At 33.1% G+C, this 14,743-nt stretch overlaps 1 protein-coding gene across 4 annotated transcripts in view; it reads left to right on the plus strand.

The window, feature by feature from the left end:
* Window positions 1-14,743, plus strand: part of ITFG1 (integrin alpha FG-GAP repeat containing 1) — a 237,403-nt gene that overhangs the window by 111,386 nt on the left and 111,274 nt on the right. For all 4 annotated transcript variants that reach the window (XM_004264870.4, XM_049703687.1, XM_049703689.1 and 1 more), the window contains exons 9-10: window positions 6,897-6,991; window positions 9,223-9,395. In XM_004264870.4, coding sequence (XP_004264918.1) covers window positions 6,897-6,991; window positions 9,223-9,395 — 268 coding nt within the window. The remainder of the gene's footprint in view (window positions 1-6,896; window positions 6,992-9,222; window positions 9,396-14,743) is intronic.

The raw sequence follows: 14,743 nt of genomic DNA on the forward strand, positions 1-14,743 counted from the left end.
TTTTTTGGTTTCAGGTCTTACATTTAGGTCTTTAATCCATTTTGAGTTTGTTTTTATAAATGGTGTGAGGAAATATTCTAATCTTGTTCTTTTATATATAGCTGTCCAGTTTTCCCATTACCACTTACTGGAGAGACTTTTTTTTCCATTGTATATTCTTACATCCTTTGTCGTAGGTTAATTGACCATAGATAGGTGGGTTTATTTCTGGGTTCTCTTTTCTGTTCCATTTATCTGTGTGTCTTTTTATTGTGCACTATCATGCTATTTTGATTACTGTAGCTTTATAATATAGTCTGAAGTCAGGGAGCGTGATGCCTCCACCTTTCTTCTTTTTTCTCAAGATTGCTTTGGTAATTCAGGGTCTTTTGTGGTTCCATATGAATTTTAGGATTATTTGTTCTAGTTCTGTGAAAAATGTCATGGGTATTTTGATAGGGATTGTGTTAACTCTGTAGATTGCTTTGGGTAGTATGGATATCTTAATATTAATTCTTCCAGTCTAAGTGCACGAGGCATGATAGGGATATGGAATTAAGAGACACAAACTACTATGTGTAAAATAATTAATCAACAAAGATATATTGTACAGCACAGGAAAATAGAGCCTTTTTTTGGCAATAACTTTAAATGGAGTAAAATCTATAAAAATACTCAATCACTGTTGTACACCTGAAATTAATATAATATTGTAAATCCACTATGCTTCAATTTTAAAAAGACAAACACCATAATTAGTAAGAAAACTAAAACCACAATGAAATACCATTTTCATTAATCAGAGTGGCAAAAATCAAAATATTTGATAATTTGCTTATTGGTGCAACCTTTCTGGCAAAGTTTTTCAAAGTGTGGTCCAAAGTATGGATCCCAAGGGGTGGGGAGAGGTTTTCTTGCAACTCTTTCAGGGGGTCCACAAGATCAAAATTACCTTCATAAGAACACTGAGATATTATTTGCCTTTTTCACCCTGTTGACTGATGATGATATGAAAGCAGTGGTGTGTAAAGCTGCTGCCATTTGGCACAAATCAAAACAGTGGCACCAAACTTTATTACCATTCATTGTATTCTTCACCACCATATACTCACAGTATTAAAATAAAGAAGGAAGAGAAAGAAAAAGAAAATAAGAAAAATAGTTTCTCTTAAGAGTGTTTATTGATGAAGCAAAAAATATTAATTTTATTTGATCTCAACCCTTGACTACACACCTTTCTAATACTGTCAGGAAACAAGACGTATGCATAAAACACTTCTGCACAGAGTATGGTGGTCGTCTTAATGAAAAACACTGGTGTGATTGAGTTGCAAACTGAACTAAGTCCTTTTTTTTTTTTTTCCATGTAATACCATTTTCACCATTTTTTGCTTGAAAAACAACTGACAGACAAACTATGGTTTTTCAGACTTGGAGATTTGGTAGCCATTTTCTCTACAATGAACAAAGTGAGCTTGAGACTTCAAGAAAACAACTGATGGGAAGATGCCAATGATAAAATTTGATCTTTCAAGCAAAAATTGGAATTTGGGAAAACTTTTTATCTGCTACCATGAGCTGACAGCTTTTCAGTACCTAAAGACTTTTTTGATGAGATTGGTGGTGATATTAACGAATCTGAATTTTTTATATTGTGTAATGAAATGTTTCAGCATTTGCAAAATCTACATAACTCAATGAAACACTGTCTTCTAAATGTTTGATGTGTGATTTTACAAAGTTATACATTGGTTAAACACCCATTCAAAGTGCAAGATGGACTACTGGATTTTAATTAACAGAGTAAGAAATGTTCATTGAAACAGGTTTAGATTCTTCATTGCAAGAAATTTTTAAGAAATTGTCACTTGTTGAGTTTTGATCGTAGCATTGAAGAATATTAGAGTTATCTGAAAAGGCTGTTAAAATACTTCCTCCAACTACATATTTTCATATTTGTCAACCAAAACAACAGATTGAATACAAAAGCAGTATGAAAATCCAGGTTTTCTCTGCTAGGCCAGATAATCCCATTCTTCTCACAAAATGTCTTTGTTTTGGAAAACAGTTATTTTTCATGAAAATATTAGTTATGTTTATATGTGATATACTTATGGTTTGTATTTTCACTTAAATATATAAATATTTCTTAGTCTTAATTTCAAGTTAATACCCATAGAAATACCCACAGATATTACCCACATAAACAAAGCTTATTGGGGTCCTCAGTCTTTAAGAGTATAAAGGATTCTTGAGACTAGTTTGAAAACTGCTCCTCTATGGAGATTAAAATAAAAATTTTAATTACATACAATCATTGAATCAGTAATTTCCATTTTAGGAATTTATACTATAATCTCTCAAATATGAGATCTTATATGTGCAAAGTTATTCATTGTTGGATTTTTTTGATTACCAGAAGATTGGAAACAACTCAGTGTTTGTACATCAGTAGAGAATTGGCTATATTGAGATATACCCATAAAATGTAAATGTATACTATATATGAGGCAGATATAAATTTATCACTGTGGAATGCTCTCAAAGATATATTAAATCAAAAGTTGAAGGTACCAAAAAGTGTAGTGTACACTACAATTGTACAGAATTGTATATAGTATATGTGTATGCATAGCCTGTGTGGTGAAGGATACACAAGAAAAACTGCTATGGTGGTTGCCACTGTGGAGGGGAGCTGGGGACAAGAGTAGGAAAAAGACATTTCTGAAAACCTGAATACTTCTTGAGCAGTCCTAAAAAATACAGAAGTACCTGTTCCCCAAATCCTAATATTTTAAAAATATTTTTCAGTATTTTTTCCCCAAAAGTACATGTCTAATTACTTATTAGGAGTTAAGCCAGGTTAAAAATCTAAATCTAACTGATCTTAGTCCTACCTTCTTACCATTACATTAAAATCTCCATACACTCTCATGGAGTGGCAAGACGTTCACCAAAAACAATTATTTTATGTAGTAGTACTTGTTTCGCTGCCATAATGAGTTGACCTGCCCAAGAGGTACAAAAATTTGCAAAAGGTGACTTGGATTCAGTCTCAAGAGGCTGGAGCAAGATACATACTGAGTCCTAAATGAATAGTAGAATTTGATTAGCAAAAGAAGTTTGTCGTTAATGGAGGTGCATGATTAAGACAGAAATAGGGTACGTGTAGCACCCCCTGGTGTCAGTGGAAGACCAGCGTTTCAACCAGAGGGATTATGAAAATATGCATTGCTGTGCCCTACCCTTAGAGGTTCTGATTCATTAGATCTGGACAGAGGCATAAGAATCGACATTTCTAACAAGTTCCCCAGTGATGCTGAGGCTGTGGGACTGGGAACCACACTTTGAGAATCACTGCATTAGAGAAGTTATGGTTTACAGAGTTGATGGGTAATCTGGGGCCAGAACAATGAGCTGTAATTTGCTTAAGCAATACCACAGGTCATTTAATTTCATGAGACCGAAAATGTTATGAATGTTTAAGAGGAAACATAATATAAATGTGACCCTTTCTCTTGTATATCTTCTTCTTTGTCCTCTGCTTAATTAAAAACAAAAATTATTATACCAAAATTCATTATAATCCATTTTTATGAAGACTTTACTTTAGTGTTCTCTTGATTTTAAAATTAAAATTTTTCAGAAAATCAGTTTGACTCATTAAATCTATCTCATTAAAATTATCTGTTTTAGAAGAGAATTTCTTTTGAAATTTGGCTAAGGTTAACATCAGATGGAAATTAACATGTGTTTAGTGTGTACTTTAGTCTCTACTGGTCCGCCATTCAAAAGGCCAAATTTTATACTGCATTTTATGAAATGAGTTAATCAAAATGCCATTCCTTCTGTCACAGTTTCTGTTGAGCCTTTGAGAAGGAATTTTAGCCTTTAAGAAAACTCTAGATATATAATGGGCTGAAGTTCTGAGGAGAAGGCAGTCCGAAGTTAATAATTCCTGGGACTTCTTTAAGGAATGTGTGCCAAGTTCACAGACTGGTACCTCTGTCAGCATGACATTCCTCTTAGTCTCATTGTTTTTCAGAGAATTTGCTTATTACTAGTTCCTAGCCTTGTGCCTCTGACTCATGTGAAACTGATTTTTCTGAAACTACTTCCTTCTGTAGGTATAATAACTTATTGGAAAAGTAAAAGATTCCTGTAGTCCGAGGTTAAAAAAAAAAAAAAAGATACGCAGATTGTAAAAGGCTATGAAAATATTCTAGGGACTTCCCTGGTGGCACAGTGGTTAAGATTCTACCTGCCAATGCAGGGGACCACCGGTTCGAGCCCTGGTCCGGGAAGATCCCACATGCCACAGAGCAACTAAGCCTGTGCGCCACAACTGCTCATCCTGCTCTCTAGAACCCATGAAAAACAACTACTGAGGCTGCGAGCCACAACTACTGAGCCTGCGTGCCACAACTACTGAAGCCCATGCGCCTAGAGCCCGTGCTCCACAACAAGAGAAGCCACTGCAATGAGAAGCCTGCACACCGCTACTAAGAGTAGCCCCAATCACTGCAACTAGAGAAAGCCCGCGCACAGCAACGAAGACCCAATGCAGCCAAAAATAAAGAAAAATAAATAAATAAATAAATTTATTTAAAAGAAAAAACCTATAAAAATTTTTTTTAAAAAAAGAAAATATTCTAGATTAAAGAAGGCTAAAAATAACGACTACATGTAATTCCTACTCCTAGACTGGATCCTGTGTTAGAGGGGCAAAAATGCTACAAATGACATTATTACGTCAATGGACAAAATTAGAATATAGTACAATAGATAAAAGTATCTGTGTGAATTGATAGTTGTACTGTGGTTAAGAGAATATCTCTATTCCTAGGAAATACACACTCAAGTATTTAGGGGTAAAGGGCTATAATGTATATAATTATGGTTCAGAAAAAAACTGATTTCACAGATCAAATAAATGGGGTAAAATGTTAATAGGTCAATCTGGTTAAAGTGTTTACAGGAATTCTTTTACTATGTTTATTATTGCAATTTTAAGTTTATTTACAAATAAAAAGTTTTTTTTTTAAACATGCAGAAAAGTGTAACATGTAAGATTTAAAAGTTTGTTGCCTTTAAGAGAGAAAATTTCCTTTGCGTGTGAAGTGGGGCTCTCAGAAAGCTTTTCTGCCACTTACCCTAAACATCAAAAAAATAGCACTTAGAGTCAGCACAAGGAGCACATTCTCTGATAGAGTTCTAGATTTCTGTGACCATATCTATAAAATATTACTGATAATTCCTACTAAAAGGCATGATTATGATGTTGTGACGTGAGTTAGTTATATGTTTAACAGAAGGTTATTTGCCAGCATTAAGTATCAGCCAAGTCATGGTCAAAATAATTGTGGGAAATAGGAAACTACTCGGAAGAAAAATAAACTAGGAGAAAAGAAAAGTGTACATCAAAATCTAATCTGAGTATTTTGCCATTGGGGTAAAAATGAAGGGCAGAGACTTAGTAGTTGCTCTTCTGATTAGTCCCACATTAATTGCAATAAAATGGTTTGGCTTTTAATGAAGTCTATGATATTACTAGAGTCTGTTTATAAATCACATTTTGCATTTAATTCTCTCTTGGCTAGCTCCTTTTTTTTTTTTTTTAAGCTATGATATATGTTTATGCCCTTGGAAAGCCTTCTCCTTTCCAAGTATTCCTGCCTAGAGTTGCTGTTTCTCTCTCTCTCAACTTTTCACAGTAGTCCAAATGTGTATACTGTCATATTACATGTATTCTCTGTACTCTCCATTATTAATTCAACTATTTTATTTAATGTTATACTCCTCTAAGCGTTCGTCATCACAAAGAATATTAACCATGAGGATCATAAGTAATTAAACTATGAAATTAAATGAAAGAAATTCATTTTTCACTGTGCTGTGCCTTTTACTTTTCCATGCTGAGGTCACCTTCCATTGGCTAGATTTTCATCCCACACAGCCTGAAATTTTTTTTTTTCTTTGTGCATACATTATTGGAGACTTGATAGGCTTGTTATAGTTATATATCTCTCTTAATATTTAAACCTATGCAAGGATGGACTTTTTTTATTGGTAAACCTTATATATCCTTCCAAGTGAAGGTACTACCTCAGGCACATATTAAATGATAACATTAAGCCTTTGCAAATAAATCAGTGATTAAAGCAACACAAAATTAGGCCCTAAATTTAAAAGCTTCATGACTACTCCATTGTGTGAATGTCCCCATAGAGATTTAGCTCTGGGACATCAAAATCTGTAAACTTCATCAGGTAGGGAACAGTAGATAGGAAGGAGCACTAGAGGAAATGACTCCAAGTTCATCAGTAACCTTATCTCTAGAAGTCTTTGCAGAACATTGTGCAGCTGTTTAAAAACCAGTCAGTTGGAAATGACGTCTGTATTCCCTTCATTTGCCTCTTTATTGATAAAAATGTATTGGTGCTTTTTAGAATCTAAGTTGCTGAAAGCTTTATAACTCTTGAATTGACGTTTATGCTGTATAAAAGAAACTTAAAAGTATGTGTAAAGATAAATTATCTGTAAAGACATTTAAAATAAGCCACATAATAATGGGTTACTATTGCATGCTTATTTTTCTCCTGTGGCAGTGATGATAATTATGTAAATAGGTCAAAAGCTACATTTTTTCAATTGATAATTTTAACATCAAAGCCTGAAATGAGGAGTTTTTCCACCATTGGATAAATATTTAACCACAGAAGAGTGAGCAATTTAAAACAAGACATGGTCCAGGTAATAGACAGTAAGCGCCAGAATAATTTTTTTAATTGAATCACATTCACTCCAAAGCCATGCATCAGATTCCTCAGTTTATCTAGATTGATGCAGAGTTTAAACAAATAGGAAATTTAATCTGTCATACAAGAACACTATTTTGTGTCTGTTTCTTTTGGCAGATGGAGATGGAAACATGGATCACTTATTGCCAGGCTGTGAAGATAAAAACTGCCAGAAAAGTACCATTTACTTAGCAAGATCCAGAACAAAGCAGGTATATCTACTTGTTTCTTAATGTAAATAGAGTTATGTTCTTGGAAAAAAATTTCAGAGGTTAGAAGAAGTATCTGAAGAATCAGAAAAGAGAAAAACCAAAAATAAATTTACTTCCTTATTTTAACTTAATGTAATGCATTTAAATCTATTTTTATTGGTTTATTGAGAGAAAAAAGTAGTGGTATAATCATTTCTGGTTAAGAAAACCCACTCTTGATCCTGTAATTAAATGATCTGTTAGCCTTTTATATGCTGGGAATATGGTAAGACACACTATAGCTATAATAAAGGCTTATGTAGAAGAACATCATACCTATTTTCAAGGCTAATCTTGTTTTTATTTGTGATATCTAAATCTGTTTCATTCTCTCATGCCGACTTTATACCTGTAGCTTGTAGATAAATAATTTAGAATCTGTTAATCACAGCGGAGGATTAATGTGGGAATGATAGGTTATGACATTGAGATTTTTTCCATATTGACAGTACCTGAATGGAAACCAGTAATATAGTAGTAGAATTAATGAGTTATATTTTCTGTTTGGGGGTAATAAATGATAGAATTACATTTTGATTTTTTTAGCCCTTATGGGTAGGAAGTATCACTTTTTATACTAAGACACTAAAGAAAACAAATCTTCCTCCAGTCAGCATTCTAAAAGCATTTAACTCTTACACCCATAACCTTTATTACCTTGAACTTTTTTAAAGTTTTGAATCATTGAAAATATTAGGTCAAGTCACACTTCATCGTTGGTTCATAGCTGTAAGTAAACCTAGTAATTATTAGCCTGTCTTCAAGTGACAGACTACTGTAAGAATATTTTCAAATTACACAGTTCTCTCTGGGCAGATAAATGTCACAGTTCTTTTTTGACTGTTAAGAACGTCACATTAATGAAAAATATTTTACTTCTTAGACCTTAATACATTTACCTTAACAGAAATACTTTATCCTCATTAATAAACTATCAACCTCTTCAGAAACTTGTGAAAACTTGGCATTTTGTGAAATTTCTCATCCTCTTCCAAAACAAGACCAGCAGTTTTTTTCAGAGTCACATGAAACATTAAAACATTTTGATGCTATATAATACTCTTTTGCTTTAAGAAAGATTGAAAAATTTATTAAAGATGCAGACCAGTTTTTTAAAACGGCTCGTTTTCTGTAAATTTGTCTTTGTAGTTAAGCCACTTTTTTTGCTTTTTCCTTGGCAAACTATGCTTTCTTTGGATAACATGGAAAATGTTTGGGATATCCTATGTTCTAAACCTTTTTCAAGAGGCCACTTTTTATGTAGTCTGGCTTAGAGCTATATGTATGAGTCACCTGCTTATAAGGACAAAAACATCTGTAGGCATGTTTGGCCTCCTGTCATTTCAAGCCAGCTGCACCTGCTTCTGTTTGGACATCTCCAGGTTATGTGCCAGTATCCATGCTCTTAGCTAATTATGGGCACATCTATAATTTTAATGTGATGATTTCCACTCTTCAGATTTTTAGTTTGCATTAGGTTATTAAAAGTAAAGATTGGGGCATTCACAAGAAAAAAGGATTTCCAAAAGCTCATTTTGAAATGATCCTATTCTCTGTGTTCTTGTTATAATCAATATAGAGATAAAGAATTTATTTAAAATGTAGCTTCCAGCTGTTTTGGTGACAGAGCTCATTCTCTGGGGCAGGCAGAGCTTGTCAGGGCTAGTATTGTTTGGTAAGCCTCAGAGCTGCTTGGCTCTGAGAATGATGACTAAAGTCATCATCATGTATAGGAGGCAAAGCAAGAGAACAAGGGAGACTGTCATGTTCTAATTCTTCCTGAGCTGGTCCTCCGAAAGGACATCAGTATTACATGATATTGTAATTTTTTAAATATTCATTTGAGGTTGTATTTCCACTCAACACATTTTAAAATGGCAATTCAAGTATATGATTATCAGCATCAGTTCAATCCTAAGATTTTGTGGTTCTGTGAAAAACCTTCTAAGGCTCTGTGAGCTAGTTCAAAGAAAGATGACTAGTGATAAATTTTAAAGGAGATGATTTTTTTCCAAAGTGTAAGTTACCTGTTTATCAAAGTAAATTATAGTACCCTACCATTTTGTAGTGATAAAGAACTTAAATAAGGTGATGCTTACCTTGAGGACTTTTCGTGGATCATTTGTTTTACAAATGGTGAATTTTTTTCTAAAATGACTATAAAATCTGATTTTTTTTCTCTTAATCCACAGTGGGTTCCTGTCCTACAGGATTTTAGCAATAAGGGCACACTCTGGGGTTTTGTGCCATTTGTGCATGAACAACGACCAACTGAAATACCAATTCCAATTACCCTTCATATTGGAGACTACAACATGGATGGTTATCCAGATGCTCTTGCCATACTGAAGAATACATCTGCAAGGTATGGAAATTAAGTCAAATGAGAAATAGTTGTGAAATATTTTCACTGTGATACTTTGTAGCTGAATGACTCCTAAATATGGTACAGTTCCTTAAATAAGGAACACTGTGAGCTCTGAACTTCTCCCAACTGCTTAGAATACCTGTTCTTTTTCTGTTTTATAGAACAATAAAAGGCTTATTTTTCATTCAACAAAACTTGATCTTTAAAAGGTCAAAATTTTTATAAGTAAATGACTCAGTTACATTTTGAGTCTGAAGACCATGGAGGTTAAGAGTTGAGCCTAGGCTTCGCTCTCAGTCCAGCCACTTAGCACCTGTGTGACCTTGAGCAGATTACCTAAACTCCCCATCTGTAAACTGAGAGTAGTAACTGCACCTCTGTCATGGAGTTGTAGTGGAAATTACATGAGGTAAAAATAAAAAATGAGACAATTAGCAAGATACTTAGCACATGCTGACTTTACTATCAGTGAATGTTGCCTTACTGTTGCTTGTTTTGTAATGGTGTTGAGAATTTCGACATGACAATTGATAATATTTGTAAATACAGAATTTCTGAGTATATTTATTGCATTATCAATGATTTTGAATGTTGTTGCTACTTTTTTTTCCTTAGGTAGAGGTACCAGTAGCTAAACGAATATAGTTAAATTCACAATTACCCTGATCTTGACAGATTCCATAAATATGACTCTTTCCAAATTTTAATGCTTTATTATATTCTTCATATTACAATTAGTTGTATTTCTCCCCTTATTCTTTCTTGCCTCGTACATCGTATCTATCCATAATTTTTCTTCTGAGCATTAATTCATTTGTTGGCTCTGGAATTAGTGATGATTCAGCTCCACATTTACTACCAGGCTCATGATGCAATATAACTTTCCTGGAAAAAGAATCAGACTATTGTTGATTTTAACATCAAACAATGTTATCTAGAAATGTGATTTTTAGAAAACCACACATTGTTAGTGACTGTCCCTAAATATTTATAGAAATTATAAAATGTCTGTACTTAAACTTTTCTAAGGACCTTGATTTGAAATTATAATCACTCTGAGTTGTGTTTATAAAACTTTCTAGGGATATGAGCATCATGATCCTTAATAGAGAGTAGTATATACACTCATAACTTATGTGTATGAAACAGATCTTATGTAACGAAAAGAAACTTCTGAGTTGAATGTGATTTTTATTCCTTTTAAAGTGGCACGTAAAAACAAAGAAATGTAAAAATTGCTTTAATTTGAACAATTTACCCTATTCAAAAGAATAAGAAATTACATCTTAAATTCATTTAAGATGTGATTACTTATTCTTAGAAAAACATACAAACAATTTATAGTTTTGTCATAAAAGTTCTTTATCAACATATTCTTCTTCAAACCATCAAATATTTAACTTACCTTTACCATTCAGTAATAACAATGATATCAACAGCTAATTCAGCAGTGAACAAACACTGTGGCTCTATAGGAAACATAAGGTAAAAGACAGTCATAGACTCTTGATGCTTTTATAAAAGCAACTGTTTAAAACCCAGGGTTTTCTTTTTTGTTCTTTTGGGATAGATGAGAATTGAAGGATAGATTTGAGTGCATTTCAGTGTTCATTAAATCACTAGATGAGAAATAGCCCTATACTTGAGAGATGTCTGTCTAGGAAAATTCAGCATAATATTTTCTTTGAAACATAGAAGAAGGAAAATAAGACATAGTGTACCTTATAATCCTTTTCTACTGTTCACTTTTGTTGAAAAGCATTTTATAATTTTTAACTGATTTCAAGACTGCTGTATTGCTAAGAAGTAGTACAGGGTTGCAGTTTATAATTTCAAGGGTTGCTACCTGGAGAATTCTGTCTCCTTTTTTCTTCAGGTTTTGAAAATCAGGTAGAGATTAACTACGCAGTTAAGAATAAAATCCACAGTATATGTTTCATGAAAAGAAGTTCTGAAACCGTGGCTTGTTAACTTGTGTTTTTTTGTTTTCAGAGGAGAGTTGCTATTTGGCTTTCTGTTTGTTTTTTATTTTATGGTAAAAGTCTAATTGTTGAAAGTTAACCTTTAGAATCATGTTACATGAAAAAGATCTCTATTAGTGACATTTATAGAGGCAGCAAGTGACTCTAAACAAAATAACATGGTCTGAGGTCAGCCATTTTACATCTGTGCCACCACTGACTGAAAGCCATGGTTTTTTCCCTTGGCTGTCCCATTACTACTCAGTTGCCCTGTGTTTACTGTCATCTTCTGTGTGTAGTCATGTTGTCTTAATTGTCTGAATTTTCATTTTTTTGAAAGAAGGCACACTTAGAATGACATTATTCCAATAGTGTGCTCTTAAGCTAATAATAATTCTGTTTTTAGAATTTTTTAATTTCATGTGTAAAATAACACTGAAAAGATATTTTATGTCCTAAGTCTTTAGTATAGAACTGAAAAACTTTTTTAAAAGGAACTGGAAGATAAATTATAACAAAGAATATTTGAGAACCATTTATCTAATTAAACTCTTATCCTTATGGATTTCTAATCACTATTATTTCTTAATTAGCCAGAGTTACTAGAAAAACTAGTACACAAAAATGAAAAGTTTAATTTTATTTTTGCCCAATATGTGGTATACTAGAAATTTTATTTTATGCATATGTTAGAAAAAACATTTCTCTAAATATTCCCCTAGAAATATTAATGTCATAGGTAAAATTAAATACTAATTTTGAGTAACTATTAGGTTTCTATAGGAAAATTTGATAAACCATATTTAAATTAATATTCTAAACCATATTGTGTGATTTTTTAAAATTCAAAACTAACATAGATTGTAATTTGCTCAGAATAAATGCATGTTTGTTTAACACTGGTACTGTAGTCTAGAAGTTGTGTTAATGATTTACTTATCATTTTGTCAAGCGCATACAGTGCATATTTATTCCTTATTTTTAGCATTTAACTGAAGATATAAGAGAGTGACTTTTAGTCTTTGTTCTATTGCATATTAATCAGAATGTTAATATATTTAAGAAAAGTTGTATTGTTATTAATAAATTGAAAGTGGATGAAATTGTAAGCAAAACCTCAGCTTCCAGCAGGGATTTATAGAGAATCCAAATCTAAAAGTACTAAAAGAAAAAAAAAAATTTAAACAAAGGGTTTTAGCAGCAAAGGAGCAGATTCTGAGTATCAGCTGTGAGAGCTCCCAAAATCTGTTAAATGGCAAGTAAATCAATAAATGGCCAAATGCAATATATTCCTTGTCAGTTAATGCCAGGAAGCAAAGGGCTTTAGTTTATAAAGTGATTATCATCATGCATATTGCTTCACAGTAATTTCTATGGGGTGGTATTATCTTTACTTTGTAAGTATGGAAACAGTCTCAGATAAGTCAGACTACTTGTCCAGGATCACACAGTTTCAGTCAGCACTCTAAGTTCACAGAATCTGAATCCTTTTTCTTTCCCTGTAAGAAAAAAATTTAGAAGGAAGTAGTATATAACCAAAAAAACACATTTTTAGCAGAGGTTAGAAATGATGATTTGGGCAGATAGTAAAAGTCTCTCTGACAAGAGAAAGAAGGAGCAAGCTAAGGACAAATGAATAAAGTCCATAAGTTTTCTGAGTCTTGCTGTCAGAGGAGATTGATTATATGCAAGCACGTGGCCTCTTATGTTAGTAATTTGGAAACCAGAGGTATAATTTGGATGTGTTGGTGGTATACATTCAGGCTACCAATATGAAACGATGGAAGAGGACCAGAAGCAAGTCGGGATCTGGAACTTTGTCAAAAAAGAATTACTGGGGACTTTTGCAGCTATTAGCTAATTACCCATTCAGTATAATTTGCATTTTCATCTTCACCCTCAGCTTTATAAAATAATTTAGGTTCACACTAATACCCTGAGTCACCAAGGACGGGTTACATTATATTTCAGATGTTCTGCTTTAGTGGGCAAGGAGATTGATAGTACAGATGCCTGTATCCACTTGTACATTTCAAGCCACTGTTGTTTTTCATTTTTATTATGAACTGTAACAAAGGGTTTCATATCATTTTTAATTAGATCAAATATCTTACTAATTTTATGTTTTATACTTCAAATGATTCACCATAATCTTTTTTAAATGAAGTTAATCACCATCTTTTCCATGAATGTGAAAATATAACAGACTTCCTAATTTACAATAAAAGAAAAAACATTCCATGCCTATTCTGCCGGGGAATGTTTAGTGGTAGTTTGCAAAATACATCTTGGTAGGCTATGTCACATAATTTCCATCTGTTCAAATGTTACTAGGGAGAATAGCCTGTTTCTGACATTACAACCTACATCGCTAAGTCTTATGCTCTAAATCTTTAACTAATCCTTAGTTAATGAGTAATAACTCTGGGTAGGGAAGTTATCTGCATTCACAGCTTATTGAAGACTGAAGAATATTTTAATATTTTTGTTTAGGGTATTTTATAGAATTATACATAGGGTTAGAGTAAGGTTTTTGTAAAATGTTTGTTTTTCAAAATTAATAAGGGTACTGAATTCAAGAATCATATTCACATCACTTCTAGGTTTAATAAAATGTATTACTTCCTCCTAAGCAGATTATTATAAAGCCTCCAGAAGCTTTCAGTATGTAATTTTTTTTTTACATCTTTATTGGAGTATAATTGCTTTACAATGGTGTGTTAGTTTCTGCTTTATAGCAAAGTGAATCAGTTATACATATACATATGTTCCCGTATCTCTTCCCTCTTGCGTCTTCCTCCCTCCCACCCTCCCTATCCCACCCCTCCAGGCAGTCACAAAGCACCGAGCTGATATCCCTGTGCTATGTGGCTGCTTCCCACTAGCTATCTACCTTACGTTTGGTAGTGTATATATGTCCATGCCTCTCTCTCGTTTTGTCACAGCTCACCCTTCCCCCTCCCCATATCCTCAAGTCCGTTCTCTAGTAGGTCTGTGTCTTTATTCCTGTCTTACCCCTAGGTTCTTCATGACATTTTTTTTTCTTAAATTCCATATATATGTGTTAGCATACGGTATTTGTCTCTCTCTTTCTGACTTACTTCACTCTGTATGACAGACTCTAGGTCTATCCACCTCATTACAAATAGCTCAATTTCGTTTCTTTTTATGGCTGAGTAATATTCCATTGTATATATATATGTGCCACATCTTTATCCATTCATCCGATGATGGACACTTAGCTTGTTTCCATCTACGGGCTATTGTAAATAGAACTGCAATGAACATTTTGGTACATGACTCTTTTTGAATTATGGTTTTCTCAGGGTATATGCCCAGTAGTGGGATTGCTGGGTCATATGGTAGTTCTATTTTTAGTTTTTT

Source organism: Orcinus orca, chromosome 20, assembly GCF_937001465.1.
Source record: "Orcinus orca chromosome 20, mOrcOrc1.1, whole genome shotgun sequence".
Classification (NCBI taxonomy): domain Eukaryota; kingdom Metazoa; phylum Chordata; class Mammalia; order Artiodactyla; family Delphinidae; genus Orcinus; species Orcinus orca.